Source organism: Primulina huaijiensis, chromosome 2, assembly GCF_012295235.1.
Source record: "Primulina huaijiensis isolate GDHJ02 chromosome 2, ASM1229523v2, whole genome shotgun sequence".
Taxonomy (NCBI): Eukaryota; Viridiplantae; Streptophyta; class Magnoliopsida; order Lamiales; family Gesneriaceae; genus Primulina; species Primulina huaijiensis.
The window spans coordinates 29236299-29261257 of record NC_133307.1 but is presented as its reverse complement, the minus strand read 5'-3'; the positions used below and the strand labels follow the sequence as shown (position 1 = coordinate 29261257).

The window sequence follows — 24959 nt, the reverse complement described above, 5'->3', positions numbered from 1 at the left end:
GATGAAAAGGCAGGCATCTTGGAACGAGCATGCAACACAATTATCTAATATCTGGATAATCAAGTCGATCCTTCGTGAAGTAGGTAAGGAGAAAATGAAGCATAGGGGTTATTCGCAAGGGGTAGATCAGAAAAAATAGATAATACCAATAAAAAGAAGGGGAAAACAAGGTGTAAATCAAAATGTAGATTGAAATGTCGTTTTTGTTCATAAAATAAAAAAAAAATAAAAAAAAGGAAACTTCAAGAGAAATTGTTCATAAAAGAAAAGAAAGAAGGCTGCCAATTGAATCTTTCACTCCCAATACGTATCGTTGAATTAAGTTATTATAAGTTGTATATTTATAGATTTGAACAATCTTCCTTCTTTAGCTCATTTTTATGGTAAAATTAGACTCAAGTTTTAATCTTAATATTATTTAGAGCACAAACTCATCATTATGTATTGAACTGTCTTTATAGATAACTCACTAATATCTTGTAAATTTCACGCTCCAGATGTTTATTTTTGGACGTGAGAGATGCGTGTTAGATGTCCTACATCAACTGAATTAAATTATTAGGAGTTGTATATATAAACTTGGATAATACTCCCCTTGAGTTAGCTTACGTCGAGTCCGGTTCGATGCTTCAAGTTCAACACCCGGAAGAAAGGTTACTTGCTATATAGGAGATATACGATATTGTTTTCTGATCAGCTATGGAGTCAAAGTTAATTAGACAATATTCTGATCGTAGTGAAATAATTTATATCTTAATTAGTTTTAAAAAAATCAATTCTAATATAACTAAATATTAATTATCTCTCAATAAATATAAAGATTTCAATTATAAATGAAAGATTGATTAGAAGATTTATTATTCTGCTATATTTTGTGTAATATTCGATGTACCACACCCAATTTGTTTAATAAATTCCCTTTTAACTGAATTGTTGTACTCATGAGTATATAAAATTGAACGTAATTTATATAGTAAAAAAATTATTTAGATATAATTATCATATGGATTAAATTTTAAAAAAATTTACAGAGTAATTGATTTGATATTATAAACTTATTCATGGATAAAGTAAATACCATAATGATATTTGAGATATAATATCGTATATTTTTTCAGATTCACTGATTCGAAAAGATTTAATATGCCATTAATTTCACATATATTTAAAGACAAACAACTTGCCAGATCTACAAGAAAAATATCTCTCTTCTTCTTGTTTCAATTTTTTTCGCAGTCGCTGCATGGAAATGCCATGCCAAAATACCAGTAAGTTGCTATTATTTGATGTCGATTTATATTGCATTTAAAATATCGAATCTGACCTGATCCAAATAGTCATAGAAATATATAAAAATCTTGATATATATATATATATATATATAGTTGATTTTGTAAAATTCATCGGGGGTATATATATAATATATCGGTTAAATTAATAATATTCCTGATAATAAAAACTATAAATTTTTATTTCAGGTTCCAGGTACATGGTGCATGGCGTCCCCCAATGCCTCCTACGCTCAATTGCTAGCATTTAAACGCTTTGTCTGTGAATCCGGTGTCAACTGTGCCGCAATTAAGCAAGGTGGCGCGTGCTATTGGCCCAACACAGTGCTTAACCATGCATCGTATGCTCTCCATTTCTTCTATCGTCAGACGGGCCTTTGTTGGATCATACTTGGTCATATAGTTGATCAAGATCCATGTAAGAAAAATTTCCTCTCGATTTTGTCTTTATATTTATTATTATATGTAGTATGAGAGCATATTAGAGTAATCGTGGACTATAAAATTATTCTATACATTTTATGTCGTTATTTTAAAACATTCTCACTGTAAGAAAAATTTTAAAAAAATCTTTTAATATAGTAATATTTATAAGCTTTTCAAGATAACCTATTTTTATTTCTATGTTGATGCTTTGCAGCTTATGAAGATTGCCATTACATGTAACGGTGAGGTGGAATTAATCAATCATTGCTGGAATGAAGCATAGATATCAATTTAGTCTATCTACATATTTATATTCATAATTGTATCCTATACATTATAGTTTTAGGTTAATTATGAAGAAAATAGTCTTAAATCGTTCAATTGATCTCTTAACTCAGTTCTCTCTTCTCTTTATTCTGTTAAATTTATAACATTTTATCATCGTGAATGTTTTTCTTTTTGGTAGTTATCTAGAAAAACACAACTTTTAGTTTTATGTTGATACTCGTGAACATGATTTTATTTTAATAATATAGCAATATTTGTGATATAAGATTTCAGATCTATCAATATTCTTAAAAAAACATTGATAAAGGTTTTACATATGTTAATATTCAAAAATAATATTGATCTAAAATCTAAAATTTTTCAATATTCTTGAAAATTATCATTCAAAGATATAACATATCCCGAAGAATATTAATCCAAGGTCAAAGGTCTGTCCATATTTTTTAAGAATATTGATGTAAAAAATTTAAGATCTATCAACATTATTCAAATAATACATATTATATAGGATGTAAGATCTATCAATACTCCCAAAAATATTGATTTAAGACGAATATTTGTCATAATTTTAAATATTGACATAAGATCAAGAATTTATTGATATTTATGAATAAAATTGATCTAAACTTAAGATTGATCAATATTGATATATGATCAAATATTTATCGATATTTCTAAGAACCAAAATCTAAGATTTGTTGATATTTTTTAAGAATATTAATGCAAAATCTTACAAGGATGGTTAAATTAAAGGATGTTGTTCACAAGCTGAAACTGTTTCTTCTTTATGGTATCTGGCCATGAAAACCAACTGCTTGCTGCAGCCTGGGTCATTAATTTCTCTGAGTAATTGCCAAGAGTCAACATATGTGGTTATCCACTTTGTAGCAATTCTTTACCAAATGAGCAGCCTTGGAAGGGTAATTACCACATTTAACTCAAAGAGCATAAAGTTCACGACCTTCAAGAAATATACATGTATTGCTCAGATGCTTGTCTGATAAACAATCGAGCATTTGTTGGAAGCTTAGGGGAAGAAAAATGTTAAAACTTTGAGCCTTGGAAAGCTTAATGAAGTTTTGAAGGAGGGGTTAATTTCGGACTCGTATGGGCAAGAATGGAGAGGTACTAGGTTTGACTCAGTTGAAGGTTATGGAGAAAAATGCAATTGAAGGCCATGTGCCACGGAATTTGAAATCACACAACCAAATGATCTTTTGGGATGTATTTGGATTTCAAATGTATTTTTATAGTTTTAGATCGATAAATGAGATTATAAACTTTAAATAGATCCATGTGTATGTAGTGTTTCATGTNTTTTACTTTTTTCTCGAGAGAAGGGGGTTGTTTAATTATTTAGTCATATATTGGATGTAGATTTGTGTCATATAGTTCTGATACGTTTTAACTAGTATATATTTTATATTCCAAAATAAAACAAATTATTACTGTTTTAGCAAAAAAAATATTCAATTTTTTCTTTTTCTAGTTAACATAAATATTCAATTATATTTTCATAATCCAGCCATTATAAATTTAATTATCTTCATTTCTGTTAAATAATATTCTGAATAAAATATTTTAGGATGTTTCTTGTATTTAAAAATAAATAATAAACTTTTAATCATTGGCACCTCATTGAAAAAATCATTTCCAACTCTGAAACTGTGAAAAATTCAAAGCAAGCATCGTTGTTCATGTATCACATTTGTCTAATTAATATTTGAAACTATAGGTTTTGAAGTACACGCATCGTACTTTTTTCTTGTCTCTTCATTACAGAAGTTGGGGAGATATAAACAAAGAAATCTATCGCTCATCGCAGAAAACAAAACGAACGAAGAGATACGACCTAAGAAATCAATCGGACTTCATAAAAAGAATTGTGTTCACATGTATAAAATGCTACAATCCTCAGAGAATAATTATCAATCACTAAAAAAACTGAGATTGTTTTTATACAATATTTTGTGCTCCATTAATGAATCATGTAGGTGATAGCCAAAGCAACCAGCAACAACACATAAGCCACTCCTTGATCAATTGACACCCCTACAGAAACCACAAACAAACAAATCAATCAAAACCCTCCAATGAATTAGAGCAAAAAAAACTATTATTTCATAAAGTTTTCGAAAAATCCCAAATATATTATTATATTTGAAAAAAAAAATTAAGACAAAATGGGAACATTAGGCATACCATCATTTGAATTGGGTGGTGCCGGTGCTGGTGCTGGCTGAGGAAATTGACCGGAATTATAAAAGCCAAGAAAAGAGCGAAAATCGCCATCACAGAATACAATCTCAAAATCTCCATTATAATCCTTTCACCTTAATTTTTTGCTCTGAAAACTCAAGAATCTTGAAAACCCCGAAAAATTTTTGATTGTTGAATGTTGACCATGTTTTTCCCCGTGTACCAGTCTTGTACTTGCAAATTATCACGACTCCCTTTTAGCTTCTAGATACAATCTTCTTCCGAAATCAAGAATCGAGATTTCTCTTGCAAGATAAAATAGAAGAATCGATGGATTTTATCGAAATTGTTAATGTGTCATAATTGTATATGTCCCGAAGACGATCAAATGTAATGTTTAGATTGTTGAAAAATGAAATTGGAATCAAGAATCATAAGTCCAAATTTCTAATGTGTATTTGTATAGCATAGGTTCCAACATGTATATGAGAGGGTATATTCAAACTCCCAACTTTTGAGAAAAGTGGGTGATGATAAACTTAAATTGAAAATGTTGGATTCACTTTTTCTCCAAATGTATTGCGAGAAAATCGTACATGTTTTTTTTTTATTTTTATTGTAGTTGAAAGGGATGGTTTTTTTAAGGCATGTCGGCATTGCTTTGCTGTTTCTTCTGGGATATGACTTCGGCATTGCATCGGAAAGTTGCAAAGAAATGTTTGGATGGCCCAACTGGATAAATCTCTCAAAATGATTATTAGGATAACATATAATATTTTTTTCCATTTATTCTCGTACAAATGAATAGATTTGATTAATAAACGCAAAGATAGATAATTGTTTTATAGCCCTCGGAGGGCATTTGCCCGGTCGGATCAAACCACATTTTTCCCTCGCTTGTGATTGTATATTATATTCGAAAAAGTATATTTTTGATTTTGTATAAATTAATTTCCGATTTTGGTTTTTGATATTGTAAAATTTCAATTTTAATCACACGTATTTCAACTGTTGATCATTTTAATCATTTTTCTGCTGCAGTATTAACATTAATTGAACACTTCAATGCCACCGCAGCGCTATATTAGCATCACACCGGAAAAAGAACCAAAATTACAAAAAAGTAATAATAATAATAATCAAAGAATGGAATTAACAGTACAGAGTACCAAAATTAGAAAAAGTTATTCATACAAACACATTATTGCTATTTTTCCAATTATATATAATTGTTAATGGTTTTATCATAGAGAAAGAGTCGCGAAATAAAGTATTCCAGATTGAAATTGAAATTTAATTATGTGTAATGTTTTTTCAAAAATGAAGCCAACGTCCAAGACTCAGAGCACCAGTACATGTTTCACTCTAAAACAAGAAGAAAATTATTTAAATAAAACAATGAATACATATACTAAACTTTGTCCCAACCAATAAAAAAATGCGAACGAAAGAGTATCGAAATGACGATAAGGCCATTTCTGATATGCCTAACTTTCGATTAACTTAATTCAAACTACAATTTACTAATTTCTCATCCAATAACGCTAGGAGTTTTATTACATATTTAAATGCACGTGTTTTAAATAAGATGAGTTCACAAAACTAATTTTATTAATGTAGATTTCAATGTAAATCTATACCCATACACATCTATACATATAAATTAAACACAATGAGTTTACAAACACTAATTTTGATATTTCAGTGTCACTTGATAAAATAAAATGACCAAAAGTGGGGATTATCGAAAATAATATTGATGCGTCATTTTTTTAAAATTAAAAAATCCCCTCAACTCTTGAATTTTTCCACTTTAAATTACAAATTGTAAGGAAAAATTTAGAAATCCTCCACCCCATTGTATTAAAAAAAAATGTGACGCGCACGGGAACCATTTGTAACGGATCTTGTAAATTCTGTATAGTGAAATACAGTAAGGATGAATTGACGTTAAAATATGAAACATGCCCGTGAGGGTTTTACTTGAAATTTGCACCATCCATTGAAAATCATTCTATAGAGTTAGATCTATCTATTGAATGGAATAGGAAGGAAATCTATATATCATGGTATCACACACAACATACAAGAAGGTTCAGTTGGTTAACTCGCTATCTAAAACTGCTGAGTCATTGATAGGCGATGGCTATACCAAATGAAGGAAAACCTTTAGAAATTTCATTGTCCGATAGCAATGTTAAACCCGGGTATAAACTTTTTTACCAGATTTATGCAGATTAAATATCAACTTCAGGCATCTGATCTCCGATAGAGCAGATTGGAATAGCAGCATGTAACTCCACATAATCGAAGTCATCAGTTATTCCTACCTATTCAACATGATGGAAAAATGTTTAGGTGTGTGCTAGCTAGAAAGTAGAAGCAGCAGAGATCTAAGTCATAAGATATGAAGTTCCATTTTTTTTTCTAGTTTTTGTACTTTGTTTGTTGGAGATAATAAGATTTATTCTTAGATTCAAGTGCTACTACGTAAACTACGTACCTCGTTGTAAAGGTTATCAAGCTGCTCTTTTGCCTGAGGGAAGTTTTTTGAACACCACTGTCGCAGAGTGAAGATGTTATCTGTAAAGGATAACATGAACGTGATAGACAGGGAGATCAGGGAAATAATTGAGGGGCACCAGTTTTGGGAATCTCAAAATAATTGAAAGGGTATTGGATTATAATAATAACCTGTCCATCTGTTGGTTGCTGCATGGGCTACTTCAATAGTATTTTCTGCAAACAGGCATCAAAGTTAAGAACACGGCAGACAGTAGAGTCATTGAGAACCATAGAGGTCACAAGAGAATTCTCATTTGAATTTTAGTCAGTAAATTTTTAAATTTCTGAAACAGAAGAGGATGATGATGCCCAACTCATTGCTTCAAAGGTAGCCGGATCATTGTCAGCATATTGTGCGATCTCATCCTGAGAAGAAAGACAACAATCAACTTCAGGGTCAAAGTATTGGAAATGGAATATCTATCTCGATGAAAGAAAATATAAGACTCAACCTTAAGCTCATTATATTTCTGTTCAATGGCTTTGAGCTCGTCAAGTGCCTCATCTCGTTCATCCTAATATATTAATGAAGCCAATAAGGCATTGAATATGACATGGAAAATAAGTTATGCAGCTATGAGAAAGCATAGATGTGGAAACAATGCACTCACAGATTCCTCTCGGCCCTTTTTCAGAGAATTGCAGTGATCAACTTGTTCTATGTATCGTTTTTTACAACACTGAAGTTCAGAGTCGAGCTTTTTGTGTATGTTTCTTAGCTGTAGAAACAAACCAATGTATTGGCATAATCGGGGATTGAAAATATACTTCAAGTTTCCAGATATGAATTGAAATGTCAGATCACCTGGTTGCCAGCACAGCTAGGAAGGCTCCAAAAATATACCTGAATTTTATTATGATATGATTCAAGGACAGTTATTATGGCAACTTTTGCAAAGATGTCAAAGGGGAATGATATAATGCATAAAGAACGAGTTCAAAGAAGATATACTGTTCCCATAGACTATCTGGACAAGTTAACTCACTGAAGTTCCTATCTTGTCCTTGAAAACAAGGTCATCATCCACCAAGCTTTGAATTACATCCTTTACTGACTGCATTATGACACCTTTCTTTGGGCCCAACTTCTCAAGTTCCTTGAGCTTAAACAAAATTCGGCACAATCAATCATCATTAAAGGGGACAAGGACAGCAGACTAAGCCAATGATGATGCTCCCTACAGAGGTTTACTTACATTCTTTAAGTTCAATAAAATCATCTCCAACACAATGGTAAAGTATATTCAAGGATAAATTCAATGGATCAAATTTCCATAATTATCTACAACACTAGGCTATATTTGAAAAGTGATCAACAGCAATTGACACTAACAGTAATAGAAAACTGAGCTAGAAAATCTGAAGATACAAAAAACAATGGGGTAAACAAAGAATCAAAACAATGACCTTTCTGATAGAGTATAGTTCTGGCCATAAGACATTTTCCAACATTCAATTCCTCTCACATACATAATTTAGACAACACTTGGTAAGCTCCTATGGGTATCTCAAATAAAAAAAGATAGAACAAGAAATGAAAAACATTTATAACCAGAAGGAAGATCCAGCAATTTGTTGCTGAAAAGAGAGTTAAAAAAACTGCAAAATATGCACAAGATGATATGTTAAATAGAAATTGCATTAGAAACAGTCATAAAGCCCGTCATCCTCAGTGACCACAAATAGAAACACATCTCAAACTGGATTATAAACAAGTCACGGATACTTACAAGGAAGAAGTCCTGTGAATCATAGAAAATTTGCAACATTTTCTCGCGCTTTTCTTCCAACGAAAGTCCTCTTTTTTTAGACTGACAATAATCAATAGGAAGTTAGAATTTTCAATGTAATGACTTATTCAGCCAACCATGATTTTGACTGAATGGTTGTAGAATGAACGGGATAGACATAACAGAACTTGAACAGCCGTTTCTGTTCCACAGCTTCATGCTTGTATTAGTTACAAAACAGAGTGTGAATTTCTAAAAAACAGAGGAAGGACCCTTATTTGGACATGAAACAGCATATAACAAATGGAACAGGCATTGTTTCAATATGGAACAGAAAATATTCATGAAAATAATTTGTTCATTAGATATTGTGTTTTTAGACTATGATTCTATTCTTGATATTATCAATAGTTACTAAACTGTAGAGGATAATGATCATGGAAAAAAAGAACAAAGGGCGATAGATATGATGATGACTACATATCTTTTTGAAGCAGTGTTCTAAATGACGGTCGAAATGACCACCTAGGCACCGCGGTGTTCTAAATGGCGGTCAAGGCAGCAGCCAGGCGGTAGGCTGCCCTCGGCCACCTCACCTTTGCATCAGGCGGTCTCTTTAGGTGGCCCTAAGCTATCCGGTGGGCGAGGCGGTCGAGACAGGTGAGTAGGCGGCCGAGGCGTGTAAAGAGAAAACAAGAAGAAGCCATTTGAGCTAGGGTTTCGAGTTTTAAAGAAAAACGAGATAGAACATCAATTTTAAAGAGAAGACAAGAAGAAGCGGCCTAGGCGTGTAAAGAAAAGACAAGAAGAAGCCATTTGAGCTAGGGTTTCGAGCTTTAAAGAGAAGACGAGAAGAAGATGTTGAGGTGTGTAAGAGAACACAAGAAGAAGTCATTCGATTCTAGGGTTTTGTATTTTTGGGCCAATCGAGCTTCGGCCCATAAGAAACGTCCATGAGGCTTCTATAATGAATTGTTGGGCTTAAAAACAACCCAATAGGTTTGGAACGAAAATGTTATTGCTTAAAAAAATTCAACCGCCCTCTATTTATAACAATCAGTACTGACAGTATCGTTTTTGGGCAATATATTTGTAATGTTTTAAAAAGTGTGTAGAGCTGTCTGATGTAATAGTACATGGAACAAGCTAGAGAATTAGAATGCTGGTTACTGCCACAACTACGGGGAACCATGAGCGCAAAAACATTGACGGCATCAGTCAGAATTCAGAAATGGGAAACAAACAACATATTTAACACGAATACAAGAGAAAAATTCAAAATCTTCAAATGTCTCGTAACTATGCTTTATTGAACAGACTCAATAATCAAGAAACGTGAATTTCATAATCTACAGAAACGTGATCGATTTTCAATATCCAAAATACATGAATAACTAGATAAACAAAGTACAAAATAGCAAGAAGTGCAAGGTTTAAGTGAACCATAAGATGGTGAACAAAATAGAATTGGAGCATAAACATCGTGAAAAAGCACATATAACCAAAACGAAATCTAAGAAAATACTTTCACAATCAAGCCATTAATTTCACTCCTCTGAAATCCTTAGCTCTCCAAAACCACGTCCTCGCCTATTTCACTTCCCAACCCACTGATCCAACACATTGAACTATCTAAACAACAACCTACTATAGGTAAATAAATGCCGATAACTCCCAACATCTACGCGCAAATCCGCTCGATTCAGCTTCTAAACCTACTCGGAAGAAAATAGCGCCAATAAAACCAAAAAATTTAAATCAAATAAACATAAGCATTTGAAAAAATAACAGGTACCATTGTGAAATCGAAGCTGGATTCGCGCAATGAATTTTGAAAGTACAGATGACACAGTCAATTTTAAATGGAATAAAAAAATAAGAATTTCTCGCGATTTTAAATATCAAATGAATAATACATCTTCCGCACAATTTTTGACACATTCGTAAATGGGCCGGGACAGCCTTGGTGTAGGCCCATAGATACGGGTCAGCCTCGGTGTAGACCCAGATTTATGAGTTGAGGCAGGATTTAAATTAGTAGGAAAAATTAAAACATTAGGTTTGTTAAAAAAAAATGAAACGTTAGGTTTGAAGTTACATAATTAAGTAGTCATCATGCATACAAAATATAGGCAACACAGCAAGCATACAATGGCTCTAGCTGCTTAAAATAAACATCTGAGTGCATGCGTATGCGTCGGTCGAGCGTAAGTGAATCGAACACGAAGGTGAAAACTAAGTGAATCGGAAGATTTTGGGTAGCCTTGTGATCGATCTAAGCATGAGACCTGCTTGTATACAAAAATGACCTGATTATCTCCTATGTTGTAGATGCTAACTAGGGTTGGGGTCACTTGTAGGTATGATCCCTAAATTATTTTTATAAACGTGAATTTTTTTGGGTAGTAATTACAAATCTCTTAAATTCTAATTTAACAAAAAATTAAATTTATACGGGATTAGACTGTTTATTTTATTTTAAACTCTATCTCATAATTTAATTATTATTTTTAAAATAAAATTTAGACATATATTTTTTTTCCAATTTAGCTGAGATTTTAACTTATAGAAATATGAATTTATATTTTACACACGTATTTGCAAATAAATTTCCAGAAAAATAAAAAAGAAATAGCAATAATATAAGATAATAAAAATCAAATCGGTGTTCCGGAAGACGTGGAATGAAAAAAAGAAAAAAAAAAGAAAAAAAAAAAAGAAAAAGGTAAAAGGATAGTGCACGTACACTTTTCACCATCTCTGTAGTTCCAGTAGCTACACGCAATGATGCGGGACACGCGTATGCCACTTGTCTGTCTCCTTGCAGGGGGGGCTTGACCAATTCATCAACTATTTAATCTATTTTATTCATTCGATTCAAATTAAATACAACATATATTTTCTCCTTCTGTTACATATATATTATTTTAATCAAAAATCACATTTTAGACGATGTCCAAGTTCAATCCCATATCCTTCAGGTAGGCTCTCTCTCTCTCTCTCTCTCTGTGTATACATATATATGTATATATTTTGAAAATTTATATTAAAAACAATATGTAAAAGTGCATACATCATGCACTTTGATATTGCATATATTCGTATGTTTCAAAATAAATTAATTAAAATAAAATGTTGTACCACATAAACAATTTTATGATGTCACAAAAGATCTTTTCAATTGATTTTTCAAGCTGATAGATAGCTAATAGTCTATTTGACACGTATCAAACATAATAGATTATTATTTATTTGGTGTCTTGGTAAAAGAAGTAATGTATTTTATAATTTGTATTTTACCGTCAAGATGCCAATTAAATAATAATTTTTCTTTTGTTTTTTTTTTTTTACCGAAGTTTCGTGATGAAAAAATTGGGCGATATTTAAGCTTTTTTTTTAACATTAACCGTATATGATGCCACAAACCATTATTACATGTACTTTAATTAAGCTTATCGATTTGGAAGTACAAATTAAATCACCACAATTTACATATACAAGCTAAAAATACAAACACTGAAATTTGAACATCTTCAAACTCAAAAATCAAAATCACTTCAATAAAACAAGGAAAATTACGCATTACAATGATATTATTGATATTTACAATAATTGTAACATTAATAAAACAAACAAGCTTAATAAATAAAACCAACGATCTTCTTCTTCGCTCGTTCCAAGAATTTCAGTTACTCTTTTTCAGATTTCATCAATTAGTATAATTATCACATGGAAATCAACACTCATTTAGTATATAATAATTATATTTCCCAAATGGTTACTTGCGAAAAGACCATTCTGCCCCCTCCCCACAACACCATCTTCTCAGCAGCTATTCACAAAATTTAGCAAGAGAAATGGTCTACTTTACCAGGTCTGACACCCAGCCAAGTTCCGGGCTTGTGTCCGTCTGCGGATCCGGGTCGACCCGTTCCAGAGGATTCTCTTTGCTCAGCTTCGCGAAAAGTTTTGCCCGCAGGCTTCTCCCTGATTCAACCCTCTCCATCATGGGCTCCTCTTCATCGCACACGGAGATGTCCCAGGGGTCTACACAGCCCATCGTGGGCCTCGTCGGGGTGGTGGGAAGGCTCAAGTACCCGTTCCGGGCCATCAGCATCCTGGGAGGAGAGCCCGCACCAACCCAAGAAGAAGACATGGACTTCAGTTTATTCAGCTGCAGCTGGCGAAGGGACAGCACCATATCGTTCACAGAGTTAGACATCATTGGGCTCATAGGCGGCGACTCGATCGGCGAAGAAACCGACTCGGCGCGTGGGCTCAGGACGCGGAGTTGGTCTTGCGAGTGGGCGAAGAAACATACCCTGCGCCTGCAGTTCATCCCGTCCTTGCATGGCTGCGTGCGATAGCGGGCGGGGTGGAGCCAGCACTCAAACACACCGTGGGCGAACTCGCACGAGTCGGCTTTGAAGCAACTCCCCTTGCGAAAATCCGGGCAGGGGGTAGCCGTGTAGTGGAACTTCTTCGGGTCCCTACGCCGGGCCTTCTCCCCCGGATGAGCGAAAGGGCAGTCGGTCCAATCGTGCGCCTTTCCACGCGCGCACTTCTTCACCTTAAACTCGAACATCCGAAACTGATCGCATGAGTGCGCATCCACCGGAAATTCCCCCCCGCTGCCGCTCTCCGGCTCGGGGAAGACCGCATCATTGTTGTTGGAAGGGAGGTAGACCTGAAGCGCCTTCAAACCGTCGTAGTAATCGTCCATGGAAGAGAAAGAGTTAGCGGCGACAGTTGGGGTGAGCGAGATGGAAATGTGATCTTCGGCGGAGAAGGGCCACGGCGTAGCAACATGGCTTCGTTCTCCGAGCATCATTTGATCATTCACTTGCTGAAGAGTTGGAATGGAACTGTGTTGTGTGATTGAAATGGATGTTTGTATGCGTATATAAACTGCTTGAAAAGTGGGGTCTAACCATGGTTAGGTGGGGGAGTATACATACCATGGTTAGGTGTAAAAAGCTTATTCATTGCGAGAGTAAAAACTTCAAATTGTTTTATTGCAAATTAATATAATAATATTATTTTAACCGACGGCTCTAGGATGGCACAGCGACAGAATAAGTGAGTCGGAAATTAATTGTGTCATTGGATAGTAACTAATAATGTGGGGGAAATAATTTTATGATTGGATGCAAATTAATTCGATTTTCATTGAAATCTTTTGAGCTTGTCAAAATAAAATTCAATTTTAAGTTAAGGGCACAAGTGATCAAGTCAAGATTGATTTATTTTTTTAGATTTCTTAAACAATGGAGTGGGTAGGACAGTAGGGCTCGAGCATGAGTCACTCACAGGATGAAAGTGGATGAGACCACTTAGATTGAATATCGGTTTCAAGTAAAGTGATTTAAATTCCATTCGAGTTCTGAAGGAAAAAAATTGTCAAATTGAGTTATAGCTTGGATTCGAAAGCATATTTACGCTCTATTTTGATAAAGGGATAAATGTAATTTTTTGACTTTTTATATTGTTTAATTTCAATTTTATTTTTGCATCTTTTCACGATTTTAGTTTTTTTTCGTTGAAAATGTTGATGTGACATCGCACGCATCATCGTCATATTGGTGCTACATAGACATCACACGTGTTACATCGATTCTACGTCGGAAAAATAATTAAAATTACAAAAACAACAAATTAAGATAACAGATAAAAACTAAAATTTGATAGCATAGATAATTAAAATTGTATAAAAAAATATGAGACTAATATTGTAGTTTTACTTGATAAACTGATTTGATTTAAGTGAAAGAATATAATTTTTTTTAAAAATATTAATAGAGAGTACTAAATTTGAATTTTACCCAAATTAAATTTATCCAAGTAAAATATTGATATCAGTGATTTTTAAATTTTCAAGCTAAACATCTAATCAAAGCTTGATCGTGTCTGTTTTTCATCATAAGTATGAAATCAACTGTCAAAACACGTATGTCATAAAAATAGAAATAAATAATGATGATAATAATGTAAAAAATAAATAAAACTGATATATCATGAAAATCATAACTCGAGTTCAAGTTCGACGCGAGAACTTAACTTGAAAACTTGATATTCAATATCGAATTGACGAAGTAAACAAGTTAATCGACATTCGACTTGTGCCACTGTGCACGGGGTTTCATTTTGTTGAAGTCACAATTAATAGCTTGTTATTATTTTTCAGTGGGATATCAATTTCTTCCCTCCTGGGATCGTGGAGTTGCTATAAAAATCAAGGAACGTACGAAAGCTTCCTTTCACCTAGAGCACATTGTTTCTGCCATCTTTTTCTTCTAGTATGTTTCTTGTAATAAGATTTTATAAATTTTAATCCGTGAGAAGAGTTAAATCGATTCATAAATATCATGAAAAGTAGTATTTTTATAAAAAAAAATGATAGTTTTCATAAGTTTGTTTCATATCAGATATTCATATCACAGAATTAACTCATAAGACAGTCTCAAGAATTTTTGTGTTTTCCCTTTTGTGACGAATATAACAATATTTTTTTCTTTTAACAATTATACACAAACAATCTAATGAGACTGTTTCACGGAACAATTGTTATAAGAAAAAAACATTGCTATATTCATCACAAAAATATTATACACAAACAAAACTGTGAGACTGTTTCACGGAACAATTTGGTGAGACGGATATCCGACCCAACTCAAGTCATGGAAAAATTTCATTTTTATGCTAAAAGTTTTAATTCTAATGATAATTATAGATATGATTAGCTCTTTTCAAGGATAAAAATCGTGAGACGATCTCATAATTCTATCTAACTGTCGTTGTTTTTTGCATTAAAATAGCTCCCCTCCAATTGCACCAAATTTGACATAGTGGTTCAATGATATTGTTTTTTATTTAAAAAATTTAATTATTTTACTAAGTTTTTAATGATTATAAGTATTTAACAAATAATTTATTTGATAAATAATAATCTAACTTGATTTAATAATATGTAATATGTATTAAAGTTAATTTTATAATAATTTTAAAAATAATTAATTAATGAAAAAATTAATTATTGTAAATAATAATTATAATATAATTTATAATTGCATTCAAAAACATAGAATTAATTATGATTTTATTATTTAGATTTCAAATATATTTCTAATTCTTTAAACGTTAATTAGTGGATCAACTCATATGATATATAATTTAGTAAATATAAATATTTAAATTTAAATTTTAAATTTTATTATAATTGCATTAATTAATAATATAGTCTTAATTATTTCATATGAATATTTAGCATAATTATTTTGTTGAATTTATAAATAAATATTAAGTGAATGATAAGAAATAACGTAAGTAAAAGTAAAAAAAAATGATTCTAATAATATTTTAATCGGCGTGATATTTGAAATAAACGAGTTGTAGATGAATGAAGTCTTAGATACAAACGTGATATTGTTTTCTAGTGCAGTTTTTGCAGAAAAATATAATTTGGGGTTGGATATAGGTCAGATGTTATTTTTTAAAAAAATAATATTAATTATATTATTGGAAGATCAAATTTGTATTCAATTCCATATTATTTTTGTTCAACGCGCGCAACCGAGATATATATATATATATATATATATTATATCAATGATTTTAATTAATTATTTAAACACTCATACTTATTATATAAATTTTTTCATACCTTTTGAAATCATATTTAAATAAGTATAATAATCTTACCATGAAATTGAATTAGTTATCTTTACATTCGATATATTGATATAATGGGACTGTTACTAAAAAAAATAGAAAAAATAATAAGAAATTATATATTATTTGTCTTTCAAAATTTTAAAAATTAAATAATTTTTTTTTCAAAAATTAATAAATTATTTATTAGACGAAAATTTTGATTAAAAATTTTATTTATTTTTTGAACATCTAAAAAATATTTATACTATATTAATAATTAAATAATAATAATAATATCGATAAATGAACAATCAATATATAAAAAATTCATTATGACATTCTTCACTAAAATTTTGAAAAACTTAATATTATATTAAAATTTTATAGTTTATTTAATATTTTAGAGAATATGAGTAAATAAATATATAAAATTAACATTAAACTGAAAACCAACAGTGAAATTAAATGAAACAATACGATCAATGCATACATTTAAGATATTGTTATTTACACTATAATTTTTTTTTAAAAAAAAACACTTGATAAAACATATTTCATATTTCTTTCTTTACTCTAAAATGCCTACTATATCATCAAATAATTTTTTAAAATACTGATATAAACATATAATATCTTTTATACAATTTTATTTTATTAAATATAATACAATATTAAAATTAATTAACAAAAACTCTTACGAGTCACTCTCATCAGTCAATTTGTGAAACAAATCTTCTATCCGACCCATGAAAAAATATTGTTTTATGTCAAAATTTTTATTTTTTACTCGAGAGATGGACCTAGTCGACTCGTCTGATTAATATAAATTTAAGAGTCCGTCTCACAAAGGATTTATTAAAATAATCTAAATAAATTTATTTGTTTCTACCTTGATTAATTTTTCTTAAATATGTTGACAAACAGTGTAAATATACTATTGATTCTAATATACTTTTTTATACAAATTATTACTTTAATCAAATATATAAATATATTAATATATTTTGATTTAATACTATTTAAAAATCAATATATTTAAATTATTATATAAAAAATAATGAGAAATATTATTATTTAAAAATAGATAAATTAATGATATTGAACATTAAAATATTATTAAATATAAAATTAACTCCAATGTATTTTTTTTAGCATAACGACTTTGGCGACACCTATCACATATTGTGTGTGTGTGTGTGTGTGTTATTTTCATTGTTTTATGCCACATAATGTTTTCATATCCAACCTTACACAAGAATGGAACACACGGTTCAGTACTGTCTGCTTAATTTGGTATCATTCAAGATCAGTTTTAAATATAAAATTATAATTGAAAAAAACTTTAACAAATTCGATTTTAAAAAAAATTATTTCAAAAAATAAAATTAGTTTTATTGTTTAGATTCAACTTCGTTTCATTTATTAAAGAAAGCTCAAACATAATCGAAGAGACTATTATTTTATTTTGAAATATATTTTTTGAAGCTTTTTGCAAAAATAAATTTCTCTATTCAAATGCTATTGCTTTGATTTTGTTTTTGTCTTTTTTTTAAAGAAATTTAAAAGTTAAAAAATTCAGTCAGTGACTCAGTCATGATGAGAAAAACTTTGATTGGTAGTCAAATAAATGAAAACCAGAACATACCTCCTAATAAAACTGGAATAACGAGTAATTAATCAGAATAGTTGTCTGATCAGATCGATTTTGGTAAATGATTTCGGCCTTTGTCGAAAAATTACGAGGTGATACCAAAAAAATATTGATGTAACATTGGACATTATCGATGTATTCGATGTCAGTTAATGCCCGATGAAATCTACTCAAATTGAGAAAAAAAATATAAATTAATAGATGAAGACTTTGAATTGATAAAAAAATAAAATGGAAAACATATAAATTGAATGACCCAAAGAATATAATTCACCCTCAAATACCTTTAACAATATGGAAAACATATAAATTGAATGACCAACAGAATATAATTCACCCTCAAATACCTTTAACAATAAAACTTAGGTTCTCTCATAAATATTTTGAGTTTATCCCCACTAAACAACTTTATATTTGTATCTAATTAATTCAATATACCCCATGATTTAAAGGTATTAATTAGATCAAGTATTATTCAATATTATCTATATATTAAATAATTTATAATTTTTAACTCTGTCAAAAACCTGGGCGTGTAGTGTGATTTCCATGCAAGGTAGTTTTCACAATTAGGAAATATAAATAAATAATTATCGTATGATGTAATTTAGAAGTTGACTTTGGATAAGAATAACTCTGTTTCTTGTCTAATTAGGATTTGAATTTATTTCTTAATCTATTTACATAGATGAATTAAATATACATTTGTAAAATTATATTTCTAATAAATAAATATTATGTGGTATGTATAACATGGTACGTGTTATTGAACATGCATTATAGACCATACACGTTAAAATGCAACTCCCACTCAATAAAATATGCTATAGACAGTTCAATAATTGACGACCGCTATGATTTTCTTTTCAGTGTTATTATTTATTTATTTATTTATTTTGAAACCCCAAGGGTAAGAAGGGCTTGAATTCGAGTCTTGTGTTATTAGATGTATATTAAAATTTTAAAACTACTTTAATTTGTTTAAAAAAATATTGATTAATAATAGTTTTATATTTTAATTTAGAATGAGAAAATTGCATTTTTGGTTATGTATGTCAGTTTTTTTTGTGATTTTTCTTCTATATATTATCGAATTTCAGTATTATTTATATATGTTATGATTTTTGGCAATTTAGTTATTTGATTTAGAACAATGATGTGACGTTCTAGAGATATATAGCGACACATCTGGAAAAATAAAAAAACAAATATCTCATATTAAGGCTTCAATTTATAAAATAAATTATCAAAATAAATATAAAAGATCAAAAATGTCATTTTCCTTTTAGATATTAGAGTGGGTCTCATGTGAGATCGTCTCACGGATCTTAATCTGTGAGACGGGTCAACCCTACCCATATTCATAATAAAAAGTAATACTCTTAGCATAAAAAGTAATACTTTTTCATGGATGACCCAAATAAAAGATCCGTCTCACAAATACGATCCGTGAGACCGTCTCACACAAGTTTTTGCTTAGATTATTATATCATGGAAGAAACGTATTGGGTTAGTCAGCTCATATTGTTATACCTATATTTTGAAGCATATAGAATATTTAAATTTTAAAATATGTATATATATTGGGTGATAAAATATAGCGATTTAAATCTCTCGATCACTTGTTATTTTAATCGAGAGTATGTCTCTTGTGAGACGGTTTCACGAATCTTTATCTGTGAGACGGGTCAACTCTACTGATATCACAATAAAAAGTAATACTCTTAGCATAAAAAATAATAATTTTCCATGGATGACCCAAATAAGAGATCAATATCACAAAATACGACACGTGAAACCATCTCACACAAGTTTTTGTCTTTAATCGATTTTTGATGGTTCGAATAGAGTTTCTTAAATGCTTGGTTGGGCAATTTAATCTAGATTTAATTGGATAGAAGTTATTCTGATTGAGGTTTTAATCCTTATGTTTTGTAGTCTTTTTTCATTGAAAATAAGATTATGTTAAAAAAATACTTTCACATAATATTAGGGCACACGTACGTAGAGATTATTTGGTAGGGAATTTAAAAAAGTCGGAACCCTAAAATCTAAATCTTACATGTGGGTATGAGTAATTATATCTCTACCAAACGTGGGGTCAGTTTTAATTAAATGTTAATAGCTGAAAATAAAATATGATCCAACTGCCTTCAATTATTGAAATTTATGTCCTACATCCTATGTAAGTTAGTTATTCAAATAAAAATATTTTAAATTCTCCGCCATTCTAAATTTTTATTTTTATTTTGCTGCATTCTCCTATTAACATATGTATTTTATATGATAGAATTATTAATGTATTTTCAAAAATTGATTTTAAAGTAAGATCTTTTAAACAATAAATCAAAACAGTTGTCTCTAATAACATTTTCAAAGTTACTAAATTAGCCTCCATTTGCATAATCATAATAATGCATACTAGTACATCGACGCACGCGTTGCGTGTTTGTACAATACTTTTTATGATTTATTTTGTTTATATTTAAACGAGGATAAAAAAACTCAAGTAAAAATTGAACCTACAACCTCATGACTAAAAAACAAATGTTTTATCAGATAAACTACTTGTGACTTGCATTAAATTTTTATCACTTTATTAATATATATAATAAGTAAAACAGACCATGACACCAAAAGTTAGTTACGCTAAATATCTCTTCCTTACTAATATAGTATATACAGTATAGATAACAGTGGGATACGCCTCAATTTATTACGGAAGTTGAATAAAATATTGGATGAAATAAATACGTAAACGATGTTTTGATACACTTGTGTGATTTATTTATATGCTAATTAACAATTGATTATAATTAGTTGTTGTAAATGGATATCAATGAACGATGATCGATATAACCACACGTAAAAAAAAAATAAAGATACAAAGACAATCGATATCTTATCCTCGATACAATGGCATGCTTAATTATAACGTTATTCAATTCCAATAACTTGACGTAGTTAAAGAAAGGTGGGTCGGTGCGGTTATAGTATTTAAAGAAGGCTTTACGAGTCGTGCAAAGTACATGTTGTTTAATTACTCATACGGGAAATATCATTAGTTTAATCCAATTTTATATATACCCGAAAAACAGTTAATTAAGCCCTTTAAACAAGAGCCACACACGTGTAAGTGCGATTGGGGGGGAAAGATTTAATGAAAGGGAGACATAATTGGCGAAATAAGGTAAGGAGTCGGGGTCACGTAATGTGATGCACCATTGCACATGCAAAGAGGACACCAACATTAAAATCAAATGGTACGATGTTGCTCCACGTATCCTCAGCCCCACGTGACATGCAACATCGCCTTTCGCTAGGTGGGGGCATTCGAGGGACACATTGACGGTATTGCTTCTTACATTTGGCTACATTTGACTTGCCTCTTTATTCCCCCACTCACATTCCCTGATATTTTAACAAAATACTTGATGTATATATTTCTCTCTCGCGTGTTACGGGCTCTCGGCTGCTTACAAATTGTTCATCTCTCGACTGCTTAAACACTTACTATTGTGTTGGAATTGCCGAGCATCGGACTACCCTGTATAAATTTCTCAAGCCCATGCTATTCATGCATGCCTTGGGTCGTTGATCTCTTCCTATCTATTGGTTGTCTTTGCCATTAATTTACTTGTAACAAAATTATTTCATTTCTGACAATAACCCATGATTTGCTGCTATCCATGATGTAATATAAATTATACTGATGTGTATAATTTTACAACATCCGAGAAATTAAACACATCGAAAAGTAGATAAATAATTTTATAATTTAACTTGTGGGAGCAATAGAATCCCAAATTCAAATATGTTATGTCATCAACCTGATATATTCTATTACCTCTCATTTTCAAATTATGAAAGCGACTACGCCCTTCATCATCGGCAATCAATATATATATATGTGCCAATTTTATTTTACTTATTTATTTAATTTTAAATAAGTTTTAAAATGTGTCTGCCAACTGCCAAGCGAAAACCCATCGTTGCCCGTACTAAAGATATTCCCCTGATGAGGTGCCTTTCTTTTCTTTTCTTTTCGTTTTAAAAGAAGTGCGCAGTGTATATAGTTGTTTTCACAAAAACAAATGATCATCGATGTAATTTTTCTTGATTGAATTGATTACTAATTTTCGTTCTATGTTTTCGCAAATATATATGTTTTACTCCCGTCATGATCTTAAATATAGTTTTAAGAGGAAAAATACATAAGAAAGTTAATTATGTTATACTAGTAAAAAGCAATAATTTTAGCGACACGAGCATGCTTGCACAACGAACCCGAATTTCGGATCCAAAAACTCGAGAAAACACTACAAAAGTGGAGGAACCCATGCATAGGAAAGGGGACCTCAGGGAACAAAGGATCACGAGGAATCCAGCCGAGAATCCATTCATTTTTTTTTTTTGTGAAGCAGTTAGAAACGGTAATCTGCGACTCGTGGTAGAAAAGGGTGAGGTGATCGTCGGTGGCATGAAATTACACGAACAATAAACGGCTCCTTGCAGACTTCAAGGCACTTCGAGACGAAGAGAATATGAATCCACCGATCTCACACTGGAATGAGATAGATTCAAAAAACTGTTCAAGTATGAGACTATGCAGTTGATGAATGTTTAAAAGATTTTATATGTATTACTCTAATCAAGAAGACACATCTTCTTTTCGGGAGCTCATCATATAAGAGCTCCAAAGTTAACTGTTCTTGACTTGAGATAATTCTAGGATGGGTAACCTCCTGAGAAGTTTCTTAAGGTGCGTGTGAGTGAGGACAAAAAGACGCTGGAAAGACTCGTCTTGATACAATAAACACATTCGTCGAATATAGGACATTATACAATCAACCATCGAAGAAAATATCAATGGGTTTGAGTTACTTGTATTAACAAGAAGCCCGACGAGTTTTATAAATTGATTCCTAGGACCGTGAGTTACATGAATCATGAATGACTTGCTCCATACAAGCAAGATTGGTCAGGAAGTATGAATGACTATGAGTCAAGTTTAAATTAAATATGTTCTATTTTGTATGGATCTAAGCCATGTCAACGAGTTCCAGGTCGAGTTAAAACCAGGTCAACAGATCGGATTGGGCACCAGTTATAATAAACCCATCCCAGTATTTATATTAAATTAATATTTATTTAATTTTTTTATTATATTGAATAATTTTTTTCTTGTTACGTAGAAGTTTTTGAAGTTCTAGGATGGAATAATATCTGGTCTGGTGGGGCAAGGCTGATCTCCAGTCTGGTTTTTTCTCAACGGCAGATCGCCTCATTAACACCCTGTTAGGAAATGTCCAAGCAGCGAACCTCGCCGCTTAGTCACTATCAGAACCTAACACATCCTCCATATAGAAGGACGGACGTGTGCAAAGAGTCGGGCCATAATAATGGAAGACAGACAATTATAAATAATATATTTTCTGTAAGACTATAACCAATACAAACTCAGAAGTATCATTCACGTGATAAAATTAAAAATTTACTAAAATAAAATTGCTTGATCCCTTAAAATATGAATTTGTTATTACTTGTTCACTTTCTTAAACTTAACGCTCATTTAATCTCAGTTTTTATCTCTAAATTCTTCTGTTGTAATCTCAAACTGTAACAAAAAGATGATGGATTTTAAGTGGAAATTTTTCACATGCCAATGCTATATATCTTTAATAATTCTCAATCTTCATATGGATTTATATTTTAAACTTAACCCATATTTCAATTAGCTATATTTTAAACGTTTTCTTATCAAAATCTTTCAATTTGTCGTTTATCACAAATGCAAGTCCGATATTTCATAGCTCATCTGATATTAAAGTATAAAGTTTGAGATGAAATCTTGAATATGATTTTGACAATTCTCTCCCCAACTAAAATAAAAGCCAAAAACAAGCAATGCATTCCTAAGATAGTCAAGGACTCGTGGGAAGAGACAATCGGGTCCAAAGAAAGGCTAGTGTTTATAATATGAATTCTTAAATTCGATATGACAACTATATATTCTATATTACTCATATATATATCTACTATCATGGATTGAAAAACATACGTAGTGAGACACATATAATTTTATAATACCAAATATTACTAAATTGCGGGAAAAATAAATAATTCCAAAATGAATATGCGTTACATTCACACGATCATACTTGCCCAAAAGCAAAAAAAAAAACCCGAAAGAAAAAGATATATTTTAGTCAAATTAGTTTAGATCAATGAATCTCACCATCTTTTGGTCCTTTTCTGATTTCCGACACCAAACATTTAGGCTGGATTATCTTCATAAACATTAGCACCAAATACGTTGACCTGATGACAACAATGACATAAAAACTTCCAGATATGAACACGAAAAAGTCAAAGAAAGAAACATCTTATATATAAAACACAATTTCTCAAATATACTCACAGATGTGAGATGATAGATAGCACAAGCAATTACCGTTGAAATTCACCAGTCATATTATCACATACAAAATTCCTATCCAATAATAAATTCAAGCAATCCTATATACTACTCACTAATGGATTGTATGGAATTAGGAATGTATAAGTTGGATTTAGCCATCAAAGAATTACCTTGGAATCCAAAATCTTTCTGCTGTCACTGTAAAATTGGTTTGGATAATTTATTCCCGCGTCACAAAATTCACCATGAATAGCTTCAAAAGTCAAGGTGCATGCCAACTGCAGAACCAACATTTGTAGATAAAAGTAACCATTAGAAGGAAAAACTTATGGCAGCATAACAGAAAAAAGATTATGAGAACGATGACCTGATAGTGTCTGTTCCGCACTTTATCAATGACCTCCTCCATCGCACAATTGCCTACTCCCATCTTACCAAGGGCTGCTCTCAAGTTTTCCTCACTGGTTTAGCAGTACTAGAGAGTATCGATAGATTGAATCATTAAGAAGTTCGAGCAGAAAGCATGATGTGGGAGTTAACAATGTCTGTTCAGACTATTCAGTACAGAAATCATATTCAGTTTTCGAAGTGAATTCCATATTATCTCATTACATGAAATAACTCAATAAAAATTATGCAATTGATGTCTCATATTTTCAAATTCTAGATAACTAAACCAATTATCAAGAACTGAAAATTGCCAAAGTCGCTCCATCCAGAGTAGTATAGTTGCAAGAGAA

The 24959-nt window shown here is 31.1% G+C and overlaps 2 protein-coding genes and 1 long non-coding RNA gene across 5 annotated transcripts; all 3 read right to left on the bottom strand.

The window, feature by feature from the left end:
* Positions 1-3860: 3860 nt before the first annotated feature.
* LOC140961322 (uncharacterized) lies at positions 3861-4399 on the bottom strand. Its single transcript, XR_012172328.1, has 2 exons — positions 4206-4399; positions 3861-4055 (listed from the first exon to the last, which is right to left on the bottom strand). It is a non-coding gene; the product is annotated as an uncharacterized lncRNA (long non-coding RNA).
* A 1761-nt stretch (positions 4400-6160) lies between these two features.
* LOC140971406 (meiotic nuclear division protein 1 homolog) lies at positions 6161-10382 on the bottom strand. Of its 3 annotated transcripts, none has more exons than XM_073433663.1 (10): positions 10293-10382; positions 8498-8578; positions 7754-7870; positions 7573-7611; positions 7379-7486; positions 7220-7282; positions 7082-7133; positions 6897-6941; positions 6706-6785; positions 6161-6532 (listed from the first exon to the last, which is right to left on the bottom strand). In XM_073433663.1, the coding sequence occupies exons 1-10, from the start codon at positions 10293-10295 to the stop codon at positions 6440-6442; spliced, it is 681 nt and encodes a 226-aa protein (XP_073289764.1). In that variant the 5' UTR covers positions 10296-10382; the 3' UTR covers positions 6161-6439. The 3 variants fall into 3 exon arrangements, with proteins under 3 accessions (XP_073289764.1, XP_073289766.1, XP_073289765.1); XM_073433665.1 differs by having other exon boundaries at positions 7754-7945; positions 10293-10319; XM_073433664.1 differs by lacking the exon at positions 10293-10382 and adding an exon at positions 10023-10276.
* Positions 10383-12033: 1651 nt separating this feature from the next.
* LOC140971405 (zinc finger CCCH domain-containing protein 20-like) lies at positions 12034-13392 on the bottom strand. Its single transcript, XM_073433662.1, has one exon. It carries the CDS (start codon positions 13326-13328, stop codon positions 12360-12362), a length of 969 nt encoding a protein of 322 aa, XP_073289763.1. The 5' UTR covers positions 13329-13392; the 3' UTR covers positions 12034-12359.
* Positions 13393-24959: the final 11567 nt, after the last annotated feature.